Here is a 23350-nt window from a genome sequence, read left to right on the forward strand (position 1 = left end):
ATATTTACTATCTGGGCCTTTACAGGGTACCCCTGCCCTAAAGAATCTTTACATTCTGTCTCACTCTCCTTTTGTTAAAATTATTCTTCTTTTAGAATCAGTATTTAAGAAATGTATACAATTTCCCTTTCAATGTTATTCTGCTTAGTAGCGGTATACAGTTAGAAAGACAGGTTAAGATCAGATTGCAGCAGATCATAAATAAGGAGATAAGTTTGGACTTTATTCATTTCATTGGAGAGGAGAGTTCAAGTACGAAATTTTCAAAGCAATAAATAAAATGTAAAATAAAATCACCCCTTTCAACAACAAAAAACCCTCCCAGAGACATAACCAACAAAAAAAGGCTGACCGAAGCCTTTATGCCATCTCAACAATGTACTGTAGAAATCACACCTCATACACCTTTGCAGATACTGTCTGCTGACAGGAATTACAGTCCAGTATAAACCAGCTTCTCTCTGAGTTCCTTTGAGACCACACCAGTCCACCAAACACACTTTATACACACTCCCTTCATGGTGCTTATCTTATATATCTGGGGTTGACAGACTTTACTCTGTAAAGGGCTGGAGAATAAATATCTCAGGCTTTAGGGGGCATACACAGTGTCATATAGTCTTTGTTGTTCTTTTATTTTACATTTTTTAAATGTAAAAACCATTCCTAGTGCCTGTGTGGTACAAAAACAAGCCGTTGGCTGGATTTGGCCTCCAGCTGGTAGTTTGTAAACCCCTGTTCTATGTTGCATTTGACACAATTTTGACTTAAACTGTGAGCTTCTTTCAACAGCATGTTTGCTCCACCCCATTATATTACTGTAAACTCCTTGAAAACAGAAATATATATATAAATAATACATACATTTAATCCCTTAAATTTTGTCTTGCCCATATTAATCATTCAATAATCACTACTTGAAAAGGTTGGAAGCTTGGGTAGGTGGAAAGGATCAAACATAACTGCAACACAAATGTGGCAAAGTCAAGGTCAGCAAGATTTCATATTACTTGAAATATTCTTAATCCACATTCATTTTGATCAGGATGCCACAACATTTGTATTTTGTCACCCAAGATTATAAATTCTGAGACAAAGTTGGTCATTGTGTGTGTGTGTTTTAAATACAGCCTGCTCATGTCTTAGAGCCTTTGCTTTTTCTTATGTGTTCTATGTATACGTCATATATTAGGAAAATTAATCTTTTCTGAGAGGAGTTGCAACTATATTTTCCCAGTTTGCCTTCATTTCTTTCACCTTGCTTATAGTGATATGTGTGTCTCTGTGTATTTTTTGTCTTGCAGAAGATTTATTTTTACGCAATTTATCAATCTTTTTTCATGGCTTAGAAAGGCCTCCAGATTTTAATAGAAAATCTATATTTTCTTGTAGAATGGTTTCTTTCTTTCTTTTTTTTACATTAAAATCTTTGATCCATTTAGAGTTTATCCTGATAGACTGAAGCACAGGCTGGCTAGATGTTTACCAATCCTGTTTCTTCTTCCTGGGTACGTAGGAAGACTATATTTTCTATCCTCCCTTATGATTAATTAGAGGTTCTGGACACTAGAATCGGAGTAGGAGTGGAAGTGATACACTCTTTTTTGCAAGATCTTGGCTTACAAGGATCACGGCTATGATGAAGGACCATGAGATGGTAGAACCACAAAATGGAAGGAGCCGAGATCCCTGAGTTCCAGCCAGAAGAGAGCCACTAAGGAGAAACTTCTTATCCATATGAGACCAAAATGTCAGTATGAAATAAAATTTTATCGTGTGAAGTTATTCAGATGGAGGATTATGTGTTACAGCAGCTACCATCAATTATTCTAATAAATATATAGTATGAACTATGAATTACTTTATCTTTTACTTTTTACCTGCTTATTCCAATAATATTTATTAAAAACTTCAATCTTATTCCACTATTAGAAAGTCACATTTTATCATATACTAAACTCTTACATGTACTTAAGATCTTCTTCTGAACTTTGTATTCTGTTCCACTGGTCTGTGTGTTCATGTACTAGTGACACAGTGTTTCAATAATGAAGGCTTTAAAATGATTTAACATTTGTTAGGACTAATTCCCCCTCATTTCTTCTTTTTAAAAATTTTCCTAGCTATTTTTTCTTATTTATTTTTCTATATACTTTTTATTTTTTTATTTTTTTAATCATCATTTTATTGAGATATATTCACATACCACGCAGTCATACAAAACAAATTGTACTTTCAATTGTTTACAGTACCATTACATAGTTGTACATTCATCACCTAAATCAATCCCTGACACCTTCATTAGCACACACACAAAAATAACAATAATAATAATTAGAGTGAAAAAGAGCAATTGAAATAAAAAAGAACACTGGGTACCTTTGTCTGTTTGTTTCCTTCCCCTACTTTTCTACACATCCATCCATAAACTAGACAAAACGGAGTTTGGTCCTTATGGCTTTCCCAATCCCATTGTCACCCCTCATAAGCTACATTTTTATACAACTGTCTTCGAGATTCATGGGTTCTGGGTTGTAGTTTGATAGTTTCAGGTATCCACCACCAGCTACCCCAATTCTTTAGAACCTAAAAAGGGTTGTCTAAAGTGTGCGTAAGAGTGCCCACCAGAGTGATCTCTCGGCTCGTTTAGGAATCTCTCTGCCACTGAAGCTTATTTCATTTCCTTTCACATCCCCCTTTTGGTCAAGAAGATGTTCTCCGTCCCACGATGCCGGGTCTACATTCCTCCCTGGGAGTCATATTCCACGTTGCCAGGGAGATTCACTCCCCTGGGTGTCTGATACCACGTAGGGGGGAGGGCAGTGATTTCACCTTTCAAGTTGGCTTAGCCAGAGAGAGAGGGCCACATCTGAGCAACAAAGAGGCATTCAGGAGGAGACTCTTAGGCACAAATATAGGGAGGCCTAGCCTCTCCTTTGCAGCAACCGTCTTCCCAAGGGTAAAACTTATGGTAGAGGGCTCAACCCATCAAACCACCAGTCCCCTATGTCTGTGGTCATGTTAGCAACCATGGAGGTGGGGTAGGCGAATACCCCTGCATTCTCCACAGGCTCCTCAAGGGGGCACTACATCTTTTTTTTTTTTTTCCTTGTTTTTCTTTCTTTTTTTTTTTTTTAACTTTCCCTTCTTTTTTAAATCAACTGTATGAAAAAAAAAGTTAAAAAGAAAACAAACATACAATAAAAGAACATTTCAAAGAGACCATAACAAGGGGGTAAGAAAAAGACAACTAACCTAAGATAACTGCTTAACTTCCAACATGTTCCTACTTTACCCCAAGAAAGTTACCTAATATAGCAACATTTCTGTGAACTTGTTCCTACTATATCCATCAGAAATTAACAGACCATAGTCATTTCTGGGCATCCCCAGAACGTTAGCTTATCTGTTCTTCTTGGATTATTGTTCCTCCTTCCTTAATTGCTCTCTACTGCTAGTTCCCCTACATTCTACATTATAAACCATTTGCTTTACATTTTTCAAAGTTCACATTAGTGGTAGCATATAATATTTCTCTTTTTGTGCCTGGCTTATTTCGCTCAGCATTATGTCTTCAAGGTTCATCCATGTTGTCATATGTTTCACCAGATCGTTCCTTCTTACTGCCGCGTAGTATTCCATCGTGTGTATATACCACATTTTATTTATCCACTCATCTGTTGAAGGACATTTGGGTTGTTTCCATCTCTTGGCAATTGTGAATAATGCTGCTATGAACATTGGCGTGCAGATATCTGTTCGTGTCACTGCTTTCCGATCTTCCACGTATATACCAAGAAGTGCAATCGCTGGATCAAATGGTAGCTCTATATCTAGTTTTCTAAGGAACTGCCAGACTGACTTCCAGAGTGGCTGAACCATTATACAGTCCCACCAACAATGAATAAGAGTTCCAATTTCTCCACATCCCCTCCAGCATTTGTAGTTTCCTGTTTGTTTAATGGCAGCCATTCTAACCGGTGTTAGATGGTATCTCATTGTGGTCTTAATTTGCATCTCTCTAATAGCTAGTGAAGCTGAACATTTTTTCATGTGTTTCTTGGCCATTTGTATTTCCTCTTCAGAGAACTGTCTTTTCATATCTTTTGCCCATTTTATAATTGGGCTGTCTGTACTATTGTCATTGAGTTGTAGGATTTCTTTGTATATGCAAGATATCAGTCTTTTGTCAGATACATGGTTTCCAAAAATTTTTTCCCATTGAGTTGGCTGCCTCTTTACCTTTTTGAGAAATTCCTTTGAGGTGCAGAAACTTCTAAGCTTGAGGAGTTCCCATTTATCTATTTTCTCTTTCGTTGCTTGTGCTTTGGGTGTAAAGTCTAGGAAGTGGCCGCCTAATACAAGGTCTTGAAGATGTTTTCCTACATTAACTTCTAGGAGTTTTATGGTACTTTCTTTTATATTGAGATCTTTGGTCCATTTTGAGTTAATTTTTGTGTAGGGGGTGAGGTAGGGGTCCTCTTTCATTCTTTTGGATATGGATATCCAACTCTCCCAGCCCCATTTGTTGAAAAGACCATTATGGCTCAGTTCAGTGACTTTGGGGGCCTTATCAAAGATCACTCGGCCATAGATCTGAGGGTCTATCTCTGAATTCTCGATTCGATTCCATTGATCTATATGTCTATCTTTGTGGCAGTACCATGCTGTTTTGGCAACTGTGGCTTTATAATAAGCTTCAAAGTCAGGGAGTGTAAGTCCTCCCACTTCGTTTTTCTTTTTTAGAGTGTCTTTAGCAATTCGAGGCATCTTCCCTTTCCAAATAAATTTGATAACTAGCTTTTCCAAGTCTGCAAAGTAGGTTGTTGGAATTTTGATTGGGATTGCATTGAATCTGTAGATGAGTTTGGGTAGAATTGACATCTTAATGACATTTAGCCTTCCTATCCATGAACATGGAATATTTTTCCATCTTTTAAGGTCCCCTTCTATTTCTTTTAGTAGAGTTATGTAGTTTTCTTTGTATAGGTCTTTTACATCTTTGGTTAAGTTGATTCCTAGGTACTTGATTTTTTTAGTTGCTATTGAAAATGGTATCTTTTTCTTGAGTGTCTCTTCAGTTTGTTCATTTCTAGCATATAGAAACATTACTGACTTATGTGCATTAACCTTGTATCCCGCTACTTTGCTAAATTTGTTTATTAGCTCTAGTAGCTGTATCGTCGATTTCTCAGGGTTTTCTAGATATAAGATCATATCATCTGCAAACAATGACAGTTTTACTTCTTCTTTTCCAATTTGGATGCCTTTTATTTCTTTGTCTTGCCGGATTGCCCTGGCTAGCACTTCCAGCACAATGTTGAATAACAGTGGTGACAGCGGGCATCCTTGTCTTGTTCCTGATCTTAGAGGGAAGGCTTTCAGTCTCTCACCATTGAGTACTATGCTGGCTGTGGGTTTTTCATATATGCTCTTTATCATGTTGAGGAAGTTTCCTTCAATTCCTACCTTTTGAAGTGTTTTTATCAAAAAGGGATGTTGGATTTTGTCAAATGCTTTTTCAGCATCTATTGAGATGATCAATTGATTTTTCCCTTTTGACTTGTTAATGTGTTGTAATACATTGATTGTTTTTCTTATGTTGAACCATCCTTGCATGCCTGGAATGAACCCCACTTGGTCATGGTGTATGATTTTTTTAATGTGTCTTTGGATTCGATTTGCAAGTATTTTGTTGAGGATTTTTGCATCTATATTCATTAGGGAGATTGGCCGGTAGTTTTCCTTTTTTGTAGCATCTTTGCCTGGTTTTGGTATTAGATTGATGTTAGCTTCATAAAATGAGTTAGGTAGTGTTCCATTTTTTTCAATGTTTTGAAAGAGTTTGAGTAAGATTGGTGTCAGTTCTTTCTGGAAAGTTTGGTAGAATTCCCCTGTGAAGCCATCTGGCCCTGGGCATTTATTTGTGGGAAGATTTTTGATGACTGATTGGATCTCTTTGCTTGTGATGGGTTGGTTGAGGTCTTCTATTTCTTCTCTGGTCAGTCTAGGTTGTTCATATGTTTCCAGGAAATTGTCCATTTCTTCTACATTATCCAGTTTGTTGCCATACAGTTGTTCATAATATCCTCTTATAATTTTTTTTAATTTCTTCAGGATCTGCAGTTATGTCACCTTTTTCATTATTTTGTTTATATGGGTCTTCTCTCTTTTTGATTTTGTCAGTCTAGCTAGGGGTTTGTCAATCTTGTTGATCTTCTCAAAGAACCAACTTTTGGTGATATTTATCCTCTCTATTGTTTTTCTGTTCTCTATGTCATTTATTTCTGCTTTAATCCTTGTTATTTCTTTTCTTCTACTTGGTTTAGGATTGGTTTGCTGTTCATTTTCTAGCTTCTTCAGTTGATCCATTAGTTCTTTGATTTTGGCTCTTTCTTCCTTTTTAATATATGCGTTTAGTGCTATAAATTTCCCCCTTAGCACTGCTTTTGCTGCATCCCATAGGTTTTGGTATGTTGTGTTCTCATTTTCATTCGTCTCTATATATTTAGCAATTTCTCTTGCTATTTCTTATTTAACCCACTGATTGTTTAGGAGCGTGTTGTTTAACCTCCAGGTATTTGTGAATTTTCTAAGTCTCTGATGGTTATTGACTTCTAATTGTATTCCATTGTGGTCAGAGAATGTGCTTTGAATAATTTCAATCTTTTTAAATTTATTGAGGCTTGTTTTATGTCCCAGCATATGATCTATTCTGGAGAAAGTTCCATGAGCACTAGAAAAGTATGTGTATCCTGGTGATTTGGGATGTAATGTCCTGTATATGTCTGTTAAATCTAATTCATTTATCAGATTGTTTAGGTTTTCAATTTCCTTATTGGTCTTCTGTCTGGTTGATCTATCTATAGGAGAGAGTGATGTGTTGAAGTCTCCCACAATTATTGTGGAAACATCGATTGCTTCCTTTAGTTTTTCCAGTGTTTCTCTCATGTATTTTGTGGCACCTTGATTGGGTGCATAGACGTTTACGATTGTTATTTCTTCTTGCTGAATTGCCCCTTTTATTAGTACGTAGTGGCCTTCTTTGTCTCTCAAAACATCCCTGCATTTGAAGTCTATTTTATCTGAGATTAATATTGCTACACCTGCTTTCTTTTGGCTGTAGCTTGCATGAAATATTTTTTTCCATCCTTTCACTTTCAGTTTCTTTGTGTCCCTGTGTCTAAGATGAGTCTCTTGTATGCAACATATTGATGGTTCATTTTTTTTGATCCATTCTGCGAATCTATATCTTTTAATTGGGGAGTTTAATCCATTTACATTCAACGTTAAAACCATGAAGGCATTTCTTGAATCGGCCATCTTATCCTTTGGTTTATGTTTGCCATATTTTTCCCTCTCTCTATTAATATCCTTTATTGTACCCATACCGAATCTCTTTAGTACTGAACCTTTCTCCAAGTCTCTCTGTCCTGTCTTTGTTTCTCTGTCTGTAGGGCTCCCTTTAGTATCTGCAGTAGGGCAGGTCTCTTGTTAGCAAATTCTCTCAGCATTTGTTTGTCTGTGAAAAATTTAAGCTCTCCCTCAAATTTGAAGGAGAGCTTTGCTGGATAAAGTATTCTTGGCTGGAAATTTTTCTCACTCAGAATTTTAAATATATCGTGCCACTGCCTTCTCGCCTCCATGGTGGCTGCTGAGTAGTCACTACTTAGTCTTATGCTGTTTCCTTTGTATGTGGTGAATTGCTTTTCTCTTGCTGCTTTCAGAACTTGCTCCTTCTCTTCTGTGTTTGACAGTGTGATCAGTATATGTCTCGGAGTGGGTTTATTTGGATTTATTCTATTTGGAGTTCGCTGAGCATTTATGATTTGTGTATTTATGTTGTTTAGAAGATTTGGGAAGTTTTCCCCAACAATTTCTTTGAATACTCTTCCTAGACCTTTACCCTTTTCTTCCCCTTCTGGGACACCAATGAGTCTTATATTTGGACGTTTCATATTATCTATCATATCCCTGAGGTCCATTTCGATTTTTTCAATTTTTTTCCCCATTCTTTCTTTTATGCTTTCATTTTCCATTCTGTCATCTTCCAGGTCACTGATTCGTTGTTCAACTTCCTCTAGTCTTGTACTATGAGTGTCCAGAATCTTTTTAATTTGGTCAACAGTTTCTTTAATTTCCATAAGATCATCCATTTTTTTATTTAGTCTTGCAATGTCTTCTTTATGCTCTTCTAGAGTCTTCTTGATTTCCTTCATATCCCGTACTATGGTCTCATTGTTCATCTTTAGTTCTTTGAGTAGCTGCTCTAGGTGCTGTGTCTCTTCTGGTCTTTTGATTTGGGTGCTTGGGCTTGGGTTATCCATATCGTCTGTTTTTTTCATATGCTTTATAATTTTCTGTTGTTTTTGGCCTCGTGGCATTTGCTGAACTTGATAGGGTTCTTTTAGGGTTTGTAGACCTATTGAAGTCCTTATCTCTAATTTATCAGATCTACAGCTTCGTGGAGTACACTTTCTCTAACTAACCAGCAGGTGGCGTCCACAAGCCACCTGTTCTCCACAAGCCAGTTCTCCCCTGCTTAGCCTTTTTTTTGGTGAGTGGGGGAGTGAGTCTTGTGGGGCCCAATTGGTGTACCAAGCTTGCGTGTGTAGTTGGTGTTGCCTGCCCTGTATGTGGGGCGTGTTTCTGGGCAGTCGGGGAGGGGGGTGGCCCTAACAATCAAATCTCCCCGATGATCCTAGAGTTTTAAAGCTGCTGCAATAGTCTAATCCTTCAGTTCAGTCCTGCCACAGTTTGTCTCTGCCACTGACCCACAAGTCTTTGGTATTGGCGTATGGCTCCTGAGACTTGCAAGTGGGCCCCTCTTCCAGGCCGTGCACCCCGGGTCCTCTGTTGAGGGATGACTGTGCTATGTCACAGGTGAGTGCCGTCCCCCCAGGGCAGTTCTGGGCTGCTGGGCTGTGTAGGGAGGCTCCCAGTCTGCTCAAATGATGGCTGAATGGGGCTTTGTTAATTCACACTGCTCCACCTTCCCAGCTCTGGGACAATCAGCTGAGGTTGCAGGGAAGGCTAATGTCCACGCCCAGTTTTGTGGTGTGTGCCTGTTATTTGAAGCACTTCCGTCACACTGGGTTGTCTGGGGCAGCTCTGGGCTATGGGGCTGGCGATGGGCAGGAGTGTTTCCTGTCCACCAGGATGATGGCTGTGAGCGGACACCCCCCTTTTCTTGGGAAGTTGTGGTGTTTAGTGAATTTTCTCAGCCACTGGATTATTGCCTTTTGTCTCAGAGCTCTCTTAGTTCTGCTCTTGACTTGACGTGCCCAAATTGCAATTCTTTGAAGCTTTCTGTATTGGGCTTCTTAGAGTAATTGTTTTAGAAAAAGAAAAAAGGATTAAAAAAAAAAAAAAAAAAAAAAGGGCCCTCCTCAGAGATCTAATGGGTTATTGAAATGCTAAGAGACAAAGCAACCAGGGCCATTAAGGAAAGGTCCACAGGGCAGAGAGATCAGCTTTTCTTCGGGATTTGCATATGCGCCTCAAGGCCTGAGCTCCGCCCTTCCCCTTTCTGTGTTCACCAGAACTCCAAAAATCCTCTGCTTTTATTTTGGAGTTTTTTGTGTTATTTTTTTTTTTTTTCTATGCCTGTCTCCTCTCTGCTGGGCTGGCAGCTCTCAGATTCTCTGGTGTCTGGTCTCAGTCTATCTATGGTTGGAGTTTGAATCAGTAGAATGAGTTTCTGAGAAGGGCTAGCACTGCAGTTCTCCCTTCTCCTTCCCGGAGCTGACAGCCCCTCCTCCCACGGGACCGAGCCTGGCAGGGAGTGGCGCGGGTCCCCTGGCCGCAAAAACTTACAGATTTCGCTGATCTCAGCAGTTCGACATTTTCATGAGTGTTGTATGAAGTATGCCCAAAGACAGATTGCTCTGTGGTGTTCAGTCCACGCAGTTCCTGGCTTTTTACCTACTTTCCTGGAGGAATAACTAAAACTTACAGCTCACCAGTCTGCCATCTTGCCCCGCCTCCTCTATATACTTTTTAGAATAAACTTACATAGTTCAAAAGGAAGGAAGACCAGAAGGAAGTGAGGGAGGGAGAAAGGAGAGGAATGAAGCCAATCAGCTGATATGTTCCCTAGGAATTATGTTAACATTAAAATTTATCTTTTATGATGTTGAAGTCTTCTTATGCAACAATACAGTAATGTCTTTCCATCTGTTCAATTCCACTTTTGGGTCTTTCAATCACGTTTTAAAGTATTCCATAAACATACATTTCTTGTTAAATTTATTCCTTGCTGTTTTATCTTTTTCTAATGCTTCTTAAAAATGGGATGTTCTATCCATTAAATTTTGTTTGTGTATGTAAAGGCTAATAATTTCTGAATATTAAGTTTATAATTATAAAATTATACTTATCTCACTAGATTCTCTTAAATGTTTGTGGAGAAGATTTTTAGTTGACTTTCTTGAGTATTCCAGTTATACAATTATATCACCTAAAATAGTAATAGTTTTACCTCCTCCAAGTTTTTAAATGTCTTATCTGTTTATCTCAATTATTGGTGCTAGATAATACTTCCAGTACAATGTAAAATAGTAATAGTGGGCATATTTGTCTTGCTCCTGACTTTAGTTAGAATAGGGCAGGGGTTTTTATCTACGTTATTCACTGTTGTATTGCCAGTGCCTGGAACAGTACCGAGACATAGGAGTCATTAATAAATAACAGTTGAAAGAATGAACTAATATAATTATCATTTAGAACAGATCTTTACAAGAAAAAGAGGTACTTTCATGAATCAATTTATAATCCCATTTGGACAACATTTCTGTCATATTAATTCACGTTACCAACAGCACCTACTCCATGCCAGGCACTGTCCAGGGCCCTGAGGATACAGCAGTACACAAGGGATTCACAGGGAGATATAATTCCCCCTGAGTAAACCTACAGATTTCAACATAATCTCCTATAACACATCCCACGCTTTCTACTTGAGAACATAACTGCTCTGACACTCTCCAACACTCTGCTTCTGCAACTGCCTCTTCTCTGTCTTCCATCATCTACTTCTCATTTATTAGATCATTTCCATCAGCTTGCAACGTGCTCTATCACCTATCTTAAAACAAACAACCCTCCCTAGATACCACCTCTCCCTTTAGCCATAGCTAAGTTTCTTCAAAGAGATGTTTATATATTTACTCTAGGAGTCTATCCTAGCCCTTTCTGTCCTCTACCTACACTCTTGGTAGGTGACTTCATCTAAACCCATAGCTTTAAGTACCACCCATCCACTAACGTGACTCCTCAAACTACATCTACATGTTCAGGGACTGCTTATTCGACATCTTTACTTATTTGTCTAATAGATACATCAAACTTAAACTAAATAACTCTTCATTTCTCCCCTCTAAGCATATTTATCCCCATGTTTCCTAGCTCAATATACTGTATCACCATCCACTCATTACACAAACTAAACCCCCAAATTATCCTTGATTCATTGCTTTTCTTCACTACCAACTTCAAATTCTTCAACAAATCCTACTAACTCTATTTCCAAAATATATTCTGGTTCCAAGTACTTTTCCCCATCTCCACTGTTACTAACTTGTCCTAATTTCCCACTGACCTATCATGATAGCATTCTAATTAATCTTCCCATTTCCACTCCTGTGTGTCAGTGACAATCCATTTTCAGAGATTCCTGCACTTGTTTCCTCTGCCTAGAATTAATCCTTTCACTCAAAAACTATTCATTAAGCAGTTATAATGTGCCAAGGCATGTTATAAGTACTGGGGAAAGAGCAATGAACAAAGAAAGAAGCTGTCAATGTAACGGTGGGTAGAAAATGAACAATAAACAAGTAAACGTATTTAATGTCAAAATAGTGGTAATTAATATGGAGAACAAGAAAGCTGAGAGAGGCACAGGAAGTACAAGATGAGGAGTTACTTTATACAGAGTATTTAGGAAAAATGTCACTGCAAAAGTTAAAGGGATCTGAAGGAAATGAAGGAGCAAATCCTGTGGATAACTGTGAAAAAGTGTTCCAGGTACAGGTTCAAGCAAGTAAAAAAGGACTCAGGACAGGAGTAAACCATTAGAAGGTCTGACCTGAGAAGTGACATGATCTGATTGAAACAAAAGCACCTTCTCTCCACCCCAGCACCCATCTTTGCATGGCTGACCTGCTGTCACACTAATGCCACTTCAAAATGGCAGCTCTTCAGAGAGAAGTTCCCTTACCACCTCATCTAAAGTGGTTACTAGTCATTCTCTCTCTCTCTCTCACACACACACACATACACACACATTACCCAACTTTAATTCTTTGCATAACATTAATTACTACCTGATACTTTTGTTGGATTACCATCTGACGCCATGAACCTTCATGAGGACAGGGCCTTGTCAGTCTTGTTCACCCCCTTGTCCCAATGCCTAGGATGCCCAGGACAGTGCCCAGCCCATGTAGGTAATCAATGAAGATTTGTTGAAAGCATGAATAGGAAAGGTCCCTGCCTTCAGGGAGCTTAGAGTAGGAGGAAATAGGCAGTAAAGGGAAAAGAAAATAAACAAGATGGTTTAAGATAGTAAAGAACACAATAAAGGAAATAAAGCAGTATGAAGTGAAACAGAGTGTGAGTCTGGTTTGGTATAAATAGTGGTTAAGAAAGGCCTCTCTGAAGAGCTAAATTCAATGGAGACCTGAGGGATGTAAAGGAGCCAGTCAAGGCTATGAGAAGAAAAGAGCAAAAATGCTGAAGGCAACCATACAAAAGAGAATTGAGATGAAGGCAAATCAGCAGTAACTCTTTGATGCCTCTTTCTATCATCATGTAATATGTGTATTCATTCAACGAATATTTCTTAACCTCTCTATACCTCAGTATCCCTATTTACAAATAATAGTATCTGCTTCCAAGGTTGCAGTGAGGATTAAATGAGTTAATGTACATACAGAAAATACTTTGAAGAGTGCTGACACACAGTGAACTATATAAATAATAGTTGTAATTTATAGTATCTTCTGTGTGCCATGCATTGGGGATACTGTGCTGAATAAAAGACAAGATCCATGCCCACATGGAGCTTAAATTCCTGCAAGGAACAAGGAAGGAAGAGAAAGAACTGGTGCTGGTCACAACTCTCTTAATTGCAGTTACTAGCAGAGGTATTTCATCTCCATTACCGTAAACTGCCTGAGACTGGATTACATATCTTTGAGTCCTCCCACTGCTAAGCTGTGCTGACTTGCCCAGTGCTCAAATATTTCTTGAACAAATACATATGGAAGGAAATGTAGAATATAAGAAAAAGAAAAAGGGGGACAAAAGAAAACAGATACTAGAAATATTAAGCAGAGAGCTTTTCTCTAAAGGACTTCAAATATTACAACTATTTTTCATTTCTTAAAAAAAATTTAGTGCACATAAAAATTACCCAGGAGTTGTTGAAAATTGGAGTTTCCCCAGTTCCCTGAGATTCTGATTCAGAAGTACTGCAGACAAGTGGTTCACACACTAAACTTTGAGAACTACTGGTACAGACTCAGGAGAAGATAAATTAAGAAACCAAGTGATACAACCAAGTATTTATACTGACAGAGAAAATGAAAAAACTATTTGACTTTTTCCCCTCAAATGAACAGAGATCAAATTGAAGCAAAGATTTCTCTTCCAATACAGAGTGGCACAGGATGGAAAATAAGATTCTGTACCTCCTTGTTTTTTACTGATTTTCCACATGGGCAGACTTTCAGCTGAGATACGCTTATACATACCTAACTTTCATTTCTTTCCTTTTTAGTTACATTCCTGTAAGATTGTGCTTTCATGTGGTTTCTACCAGACCTAATTTGAAATTTTTGGTTTAATTAAAAAGATAGCAAATGGGCTATCTTAAAAAAAAAGGATCTATATCTCTATATATCTTTACTTTTAAAAATATATAATCAAATAGAATATATTATGTACCCTTTATGGTACAAACCATGGTACTCCCTTTCAGTCTCTTCTCCTTTTCTTGGCACATTTACTTTTTGTAATCTTCATTCATTAATTCAACAACTATTATTAAGCACCTATAAAAGGAAAATATTTTCTAGATATATTGAGACTATTTCAGCAAGTAAAACAAAATTCCTATCTTCCTGGATTTTTTCTCTCTTGGAGAGAGGCAGACAGACAGATCCAAGTGTGTGTATAATCATCCAAACAATGGTCACAAGTGCTTTGGAAAACAAAATAAAGCAAGGAAGGGGGATAGGTAACGCCGGAGAGATGTAGGCGCATAAGTTTATATAGGTTGTCAGAGAAGGCCTCACTGTGGTGATTTTTAAGCAAACACTTAAGAAGGTGAAGGAACAAGTCATGCAGTTACCAGTGGAGACCCTCACAGGTGGAATAAACAGCAAGGGAAAAGACCTTACTGTGTTTAAAGAAAAGCAAGGAAGCAAGTGTGACCAGAATAGAGAGAAGGAGGGGCATAATAAGATAAGAGGCAACTGGAGGCTAAATGGTATTTTTACTCTGAGATGGAAAAGCAATTGGAGGGTTCTGAGCAAAGGAGGGGCAAGATCTGATTTACAGCTTTAAAAGATGTGTAGATTGAGGGTGGAAGGCAAAGGAGGAAGAAGGAGATGTTAAGCAGCTATTGGGATAATCCAGGTGAGAGAAAAAGATGGCTTGGACTAGTGGAGCAGCAGCACAGGCTGATTCTGGGTATGTACTGAGGGCACAGCAGACAGGATTTGCTGATAAAATGGACCAGGTGGGTAAAAGAGGCCAGAGCAACTGGAAGGATGCAGTCATCTTCTGCTGAAATGCAGAAAATGTTAAGAGAAAGAGGTTTATATGGGAAGGTATGTTTAGTTTTAGACAAGTTACGATTAAGATGTCTATTGGTCATTCAAGAGATGGTGAATTAACATCTGCAAATATCAATCTGGGAGTTCAAGATATAAAATGGAGGTATAAACTGGGAGTGATCAGCCTAAACATATGTAAAGCCATGAGACCGAAGGGCAACACCAAGAAGGGGATTAGGTGTAGAAGTGTAGATAAAGAGATACAAAGACTGAACCCTAAGGCATTCCAACATGCAGAAACTGAAGAGATGAACAGGAAACCTTTTATCACAGCTTTTTATGTATGTTCTGATTCCTACAGCATCCTACAAACTGCTTGAGGGCAGATATGCAATGTCTGATTGTTATTCCTTAGTCCACGTATCATAGGCCCACTTCTAAGTGCCCCACTCAACGTAATTTCAACTGCATTAGATGCCTCCAGAAAGCTCCACCATCCATGGGGCTCAGATGTGCTACACCACAATAGAATTTATATAGCCTGGGCAAGACACTCAGAACCTTTGCCTATCTACACTGACAAGAGAGGGTATTTGATATTAGATCAGTTTGGAACGCAATTAGGGCTAGACAGTACACATGGTTGTGGAAATACTACGAACATATGCAAGGATTCATCCTGAGTCATCAGTAACCTCCTAAAAAGATTTAAAGTTATTCCTAATCCTTAGTGGACAGCTCTGAATGGACTCTCTTTTCTTGTAGTTTATGTTTGTTTGTTTAATTAAACAAAAATTCTCATCTAGTTTGAGGAAATTTGTAGAGTTAGGAAAGAAAGTAGAAAGAGACCGAAGGAAAAAGAAACAGAATAAATAAACAACTTTTGGAGATTTCAGACTTGTGAAGCCAGTGACTCTAATGAAAGCACTTCACATCCTCATGGGACTTGTTTCCCACTTGGGCTAGCCTCTCACACAATTCCTATGTTTATTAGAGGAAGCATCACCAGATACTTTGCCCCCCTCAGCTGCTACTCCCCTACCCCCAAGTTCCCAGTGCTAAGCTTTGTTATGCCAGTTTAATTCTTCCTGCTCATTCTAGCCCTCAGACTAAACGGATCTTCTCTGATCCTAACACATAGAGAGCAATAAATATCTATAAATGTCTATAGGCCCTTATATCAATATAGCTGTATCCCAATATAAGCTCAATGTTCCCAAATTCTCTAACCTTCAGGCCTGTCCCCACCTTCCCCACCCCAACTAACCTACTCTGAGCCCTTATCCTAGTAGACTAGTGAAAACACATCCGTCTTACCCTGAAGTTCCCAGACCCCACAAATGCATGCTGTTCATTGCTTGTCACCTCTTGCTTGACAACCACCCATCTCTTCCTATGGCTTCACCAGAAAAGCATCCTGACACCTTCCTATTAATTCTCCCAAACAAAATTAACACCATTCTATAGTCTTTAATGTAACTTTACTGAAGGCTCGGGGAGGAAAACTTAAAACCTGACATCAGGCATCAAATCATTTTAGATACCATGAGCCAGGCGTCTTCACTTAGGGGTGCCTGCCTGGCTTTCTTCTCTCCTTCATTGACTAGCAGGAGATGTTTCTACCAGGCCCTCTCTTAAGGAAATCCAGAGCCTTCCCTAACTAGAGTACTAGTCAAATCATAATGCTCAGTACATCTGACCCACAAACATGACAACTTTAACATTATTGTAAGTCTGGAAGTGTGGAAATGTATAGGCCTAGAAAAATAGCATTAAGGATTTTCTTTGCACAGCCCCAAAGCCTAATTTTCCTAGAAAAAATTATTCCATCTGTCTGCTCAACTTTGCAAATTTACCGCTTCTTGATTCCCTGCTCATTACTCCTCTGTGTAAGCCAAATAATCCCAAATTGTCATTACTCTTTGCCTTAACTACAATTTCTCTGGAACTCAGGGTTTTTGTGGAGATAAAAGTAGATGATGCTTGTAAACAGTATACTGTCCAGAACATACTAAGGGCTCAATAAATTATTAAAAAATCATCATCATCATTATCCTTATTACACACATTTGACAAAGCATATAACATATTATTTGTGAATGTTGCAGAATAAGTCTCCATTACTGGATAAGCCCTTGTGAATAGGAACTAAATACTTACCTTTTTTATCTTCTGGAATTTCTAGCAAATAGGAGGCAGTCAATAGACATAATTTTGCATGAATGAATGATTCTTCTCAATTCAACAAATATTTATTAAGTGTCTAAAACAGGCTGTAAGCATAATACACAGAATATTTAGAGACGGTTTCTATTCCCGAGTAGTTTATAAAGATGTGTAAACATAATTATAGTACAAGACAAAGTTTAGAGATATCAGTTTAAAAACTGCTAAACGGTTTAAAGGCAGACCAAACCCAAAACAATGGTACAGACTTTTAGTTTTCAAAATGTGGTCTGGGAACCTCTAGTGTGTTTCCTGAGACCCTTTCAGGGGTCCTCAAGAGCAAAACAATTTGTCATAATAATTTGCCTGTGATAATGCAACAGATTGAATGCAGAAGCATTAAGCCAAGACAATAGATTCCAAAATGTAAAAAATGCCACTCATAATTTTTGTTTTGTCTTGGAAAAACCTGTTTTGCCACAAAAATATGTGATTTTCATTAACATATAACAGGTTATTACTTAATAAGTTCATACATATTTTTAAATATTTCTTGGTTTTAGTTTCTAATACAGTAAATAGCAGTATATATTATAAGTATATAATATATCCAACCCACACAAGCAAAAAATCTTTGGGGTCCACAACAATACTTAAGTCCTGAGACCAAAAAGTTCAAGAATTCCTAGTAAAGTGGATTCAAGCCTGGTAACAAGGAAAATAGTTTTACTTATAGTTTAAATGTCCATGGTGAAGTCAAGAAGAAAACTAGGTAACTTGGTATGATGGAGGAAGATGGTGCGTTTCGTTTCAGTCTTTCCCACCATCTTTGGGGTGAATTCCTGCACCCCAAACCCTCTACTCTCATTATCTCTCTATCTGCACTTCTCCCTTCCCACCTTCCTTCGGTATTCCACCTCTTAATATCCTCTCCTTGGTCCTTCACTTCTCCTTTGCAGCGTAAGGGGATGGCAAACACTGGCAGTGCCATTTCTGCCTTCTCCCATCCCAAAGCCTGGGCTCCAATCGCAAATCTCTTGCATTCCCAGGACCGTCCTAGGCTCTCTCTAAACGACGATTTAAGTTTCCTCAAATCCTTCCCTCCACTGCTGCTTTCCGACCTGTGGCCCCTTCATCTCGTGTGGTCCCCGGTGGTCTCCAGCCCCACCCACGACAGTGCCCATCCTTCTTCGCCCGGTCTCCACCTCGCGAGCCCTGGTCCTCTCCGCCCCTACGTGACCCCGAGCCCGTCCCTGCCCCCTCCGCACCGCGCCCCCGGACTCCGCGCCCGCCTCACCTAAGCCGGAGACGCCCCCGACTCCCCGCCACCTCGGCCAGCCTCCGCCAGCCCCGGCCCTCCGGCGCTCGGTCCAAGCTCTCGCTGAGCTTCCGCAGCAGCGGCTCCCGCAGTCGGTTGAGGGTCGCGCTAGCCGGAGTGGGCAGCAGCGGCCCCGAAAGCGCGGCCGGAGGCAGCTGCGAGGCCGGGGCCTGCGGGGCCTGCAGCGGCTCCCCCCACAGCGACATGTCGCGCGCCACTCTCCCGCCGACCGGGTCGCGGGCCTCGACCCCAGCGCACCTTCCGCCCTTCCCCTCGCCCGCCTGGGAGCCGCGGAGGCAGGGGCGGAAGGACGAAGCAGGCGGCGCAACACCGCACTCAAGAGAAGGAAGCTCTGCTCCCCGCCTCACCGAGACAGGTCCGCCTGGGGCGCCGGGCGGAGGGGGCGGGGCCTTCGGGGGCGGGGCCGGGCTGTCCACCTACGCGCTTGCGTGCGGCCGCGCGCCTTCTTCCCCCTCCTCTGTCGCCTGTGGGTTCTCCGTGGCGCGCGCTTCAAACCCGGCGAGGGGGAGTGCTGGCTGAGCAGGAAGGGTAGGGTGGCTGCAGCTGGAGGAGGAAGCGGCGGAGGAACTACGCCCGGGCGGCTCCACTGCGGTGCGGAAGCCTGCGGCGTTGGGGCTTCCCGAGACCGTGGGAGGAAGATTGCCTCACACCGGATAAAGTCATTCCCCAAAGTGGGGAGCACACCGGTATCCATCAGGGGCTTCCAGCTGTTGCTCCGGCGGCCACCCGCAGCCGGCTCAGTGACTTTCGCGTGCCCTGAGACGCCACCTGCACACAGTGCTGGGCAACCTCGGCGGGAGCTTCCTGGTTTTGGAGTTAGGTGTGATATAGCATTGCTAAAAGAAAGTAGCAGAAATCCAAATAGCTACACGGGAATTGACTGAATTCAGAGCCTAGACTTTTTTTCTTTGACCCGGGTCTTGAAATGGTTGTCAGCACGGAAGACTGTCACCAAGTCTTCGAAATCTAAGCAGGGAACCGTGTAGAGATAACTCCTCTCCTGGAATAAGCCAGAAGAGATTAATAAACACCGAATACACCTGAGTTCTCTTTCTCAGTCATCCCATTGAAAACAAGGGTGGTCCGTGCTTCCAAGCATGGAATTAACTTATGAAGTGTGACCAGCCAGGTAGCACCCCCCGTATATAAGGCTTCTGATCCCATTGCTGGTGGCATTATTTTTTCATCATCCAGAGCATCAGGGTTTTCTGTAGCAAAAACTTGGACCCTCAAATTCTCACTACCCGTTGGCGAGGTGGTTGTTACATACAATGTGACCGTATTACAGCACATGGTGTCGTTTTACAATATTTCACCGTTCAGAGTTCAGAGCAGGTACAATGGCAAAGAACACGACCTTGAACCCAGAAAGATCTGCTGGATCTAGTTTTATGACTTTGAATAAGTTACTTAATTTATCTACCTCATCTGTTAAAATGGACCTGAAAATATAGCATGTATGGAGTCGTCAAATGAAGGAATTGAGGCACTTAATTGTCTGGCACATAGTAGATACTCAATAAATGTTCGCAATTATATTTACAAATAGAAAGGCTTGTTTCGTAACACCTTGCTTGGGAAGGCCCTTCTCAGTCATTTCTAGTTCCTTCCTGTTTTGCCCTCAAATCATTTAACAAATATTTTTGAGTCTATTATACGTATATGCCAATTATGGAAGTCAAGTCTTTAGTCCTTATTGGAATCCCATCTTTTACAATTTAGATATAACAGGCTTTTTTTAGGAGTCTACCATTGAAACTGAGAAGTTAGGGTTTAAGGGATGATTATGATTACTGAATTATTATATAGATATTCCTTTTTAATTTCTGGTATATTAGAATAGACAGAGGGAAATACCTGAGACTTCTGCACTGTAAGTCGGCTGCCTTGATCTCTGATAATGATTGTATAGCCTTTATCTTGTGTCCTTGAGATTGTAAAACCTTGTGACTAACCTTTACTTGTATCTGTTTATCCAGTTTTTTAACTTTGGAGTCTCATGATCACTAAAGATAGGCCCTAATGTTTATTAATGAAAGGCCTTAAGTCCACCCAGAACTAACTCACCCCAAGTCCAAAGTTATCTTGATAACTGAAGCTGGTTCTAACCAAAATGGGCTCACCTGACATGTGCAGTAGCTTAGACTTTAACCTAAAAGTCACTTATAACTCATTATAATAGTAAAAATCATGAGCATCATAGTAAGGCCACCATTTTCTTATATACATTCTGTGATGAAGCATGTAATCAATCTGCACATGCTCAGTAATAGAAATCACCTCTAGTTACATCATCTGGAGGCATTGTGCTCATTATCCTAAAACTGCCCATCTTTTGATGCTATAAAACTGTCAGAATTACTGCTGTTTAGGGAGACAGAGTTTGGACCGATAGGCCATCTGCTCTCCTGCTTCACACCTAGCAATAAAAGTCTTTCTCTCTTTGAAACCCCAGTGTGTCAGGAATTGATCATTTGAGAACATCAGGCAAAGGATCCACTGCCTTGGTCCGATAACAATTTGGTGACCAAGATGGGACGATGCCTGAGACTCGGGAGCCCCAGTAGGACAGGTAAGCATGGTAACCGAGCCTTTTGTGGCCACTGGACTGTATTTAGTATAGAGGCTCTGCAATCAGGTTTTTCTCTTTCCTGCTGGCACTCCAGACCCTTTTGGGGTCTTAAAAAGCTTCGAAGAGAGAAACCGTTTCCAGTTTCAAGTCCGGACATCTGACTGGGTGTGTGGGTCATCAGGGTAAAAGTGGATCGGGGAGTTAATACGGCAATTTGAGTCCCCCTGGACCTGGCTTTCAGGCCCAGTCCCGCTTCCAGAATGATCCCCTTTGCTTTGACCTCTACACGTTTCTGTTTTCTGGGAACCATTTTGTATGGGGTTTGAAGCCCTGACCTGAGTTTTGTCTGTCGAATATACTCCTGGTAAATAAAGAATCCGACAATTAATTGGTGTTAAATGAAATTAAGTAGGTCTGTTTAACTGTTAACTGGTGTGTTATCTAGGTATAGTGTTTAATGCTTGTTTAATTGTTAATCTATGTGTTACTTAGATATAATAATGCCTGTTTAATTGTTAATTGGTGTATTTGGTCTAGTTTTTAATTGGTGTGCTATTTAAATATATAGTAAATGTTAAGTATCTTTAAATTTGTTGGTTGGTTTCTTATTGCATCTGTACTAGTCAAGTGTTCCTAATTGGTTACTGATTATGGAAATTCTTTTAAAAGGGAACCTTTGGACTGTATTGAAAAATTGGAAAAATTTTAGTTATAGGTCTATAAGAAAAAGGTTTATTTCTGTTACACAATCTGGCCTCAATATGATTAAAAATCAGGAGAGAAATGGCTCTAAGGAAATTACACTGTATTATAGTTAGAGTTGTTCTGAAAAAGTCTTGATGAAACAAGGCTGCTCTTAAAGGTGTCCGAGTGATAAGTGTTAGAAACTTCTAGAGAGTTCTGGAGGCAGGAGAGGTAGTTGTGATGGGGTCAGTTGAGTGAGAGTTTGGTGCCTTGTGGGGAATTGATGGGAAGATAGTGGTTAACACTTCAAGTGCATGAGTCTTTGGTGATAAAGTGACCTTGGGCACTGAATCTCTACAGGTCTTATTTTCCTCTTTCATAAAAGGGGGTATTTAGTACCTCAAGAATGCTATGAGGGTCAAATAGAATGATGTTATGAGAAGATGTTTTTAAACTCATAAATTGCTATGCAAATGAAGGTTATTACTATTCTATTTATTTGTAATCCAGAGTTCTCCATCTCTGTCTCTTGGGTTGTCTTGCTTTCAGTTACCCACTTAAATGAAGGCCTACAAAGCATTAGCTTGTGATCTCAGATGCCCCTTGGCCACAGATCTTTGATCAGGCAAATAGAAAGATCCAGATGACTCATCATCTAGGTTGACCCCTCTAGGACTTAAGGGCTTGTGGTTAGGAAATCAGTGTTCTTTGGGTCAGCTCTTCAGGTCTGAATGTTCATACCTGTCCTAGTTTGCTAATGCTGCAGAATGCAAAACACCAGAGATGGATTGGCTTTTACAGAAAGGGGGTTTATTTGGCTATACAGTTATAGTCTTAAGGCCACAAAACGTCCAAAGTAACACATCAGCAATCGGGTACCTTCACCGGAAGATGGCCAATGGTGTCCGGAAAACCTCTGTTAGCTGGGAAGGCACGTGGCTGGCGTCTGCTCCAAAGTTCTGGTTTCAAAATGGCTTTCTCCCAGGACGTTCCTCTCTAGCAATCTTGCTCCTCTTCAAAACGTCACTCACAGCTGCACTCTGTTCCATCTCTTTGAGTCAGCACGTTTATATGGCTCCACTGATCAAGGCCCACCCTGAATGGGTGGGGCCATGCCTCAATGGAAATATCCTATCATCTACAGTTGGGTGGGGCGCATCTCCATGCAAACAACCTAATTCAAACATTCCAACTTAATCCCCACTATTCTGTCTGCCCCACAAGATTGCATCAAAGAATATGGCTTTTTCTGGGGGACATAATACATTCAAACTGGCACAATGCCTGAGAGTATCTCCAATTCCAACCCTCTTAGCTAATTAGACAGCATTATTTTACATTGCAGTCATCTCCATTTACTGCTTAAATGGTTCCAAATCTTGGATTTCTCATCTTCTCCACCAGGGCTGGGATTAGGATGACAAATGAGACCTCAGGTGCAAAATTTAAGTGGGTGACCAAAAAACCAACCAAATGAACAAAAATCAGTAACCAAGATAAATAATATTTTAATGCAATAGTTTTTAAAAATCAAATTTAATGCAAAATAATCCATGATGCACAAAATACCAAAAATTTGAAATAAAGACAGGCTTGGTTTTGTTGATTTTCCCTTTTGTTTCAGGCTCTAATAATGTTACCAGACCAAGGCAGTGGATTCTTTTGCCTGATGCGCTCAAATGACCAATTCCTGAGACATCAGGGTTTCAAAGAGAGAAACAGTTTTATTGCTAGGCACGAAGCAGGAGAGCAGATGGCCTGTTGGTTCAAAATCTGTCTCCTCGAACTACAGTAACTCTGATAGTTTTA

At 40.1% G+C, this 23350-nt stretch overlaps 1 protein-coding gene across 3 annotated transcripts in view; it reads right to left on the reverse strand.

Moving 5' to 3' along the window:
• MALT1 (MALT1 paracaspase) overlaps positions 1–18648 on the reverse strand; it is a 61809-nt gene extending 43161 nt beyond the window's left edge. For 2 of the 3 annotated variants that reach the window (XM_037805695.1, XM_037805694.1), the window contains exon 1: positions 18244–18648. In XM_037805695.1, the coding sequence (XP_037661623.1) occupies positions 18244–18470 (227 nt within the window). In that variant the 5' untranslated portion in view covers positions 18471–18648. Of the gene's footprint in view, positions 1–16940; positions 18100–18243 lie in introns of those variants that run through there. The other variant, XM_037805696.1, reaches the window with a different exon arrangement.
• Between the last annotated feature and the right edge of the window lie 4702 nt (positions 18649–23350).

This window comes from Choloepus didactylus, chromosome 16 (genome assembly GCF_015220235.1).
Source record: "Choloepus didactylus isolate mChoDid1 chromosome 16, mChoDid1.pri, whole genome shotgun sequence".
Classification (NCBI taxonomy): domain Eukaryota; kingdom Metazoa; phylum Chordata; class Mammalia; order Pilosa; family Megalonychidae; genus Choloepus; species Choloepus didactylus.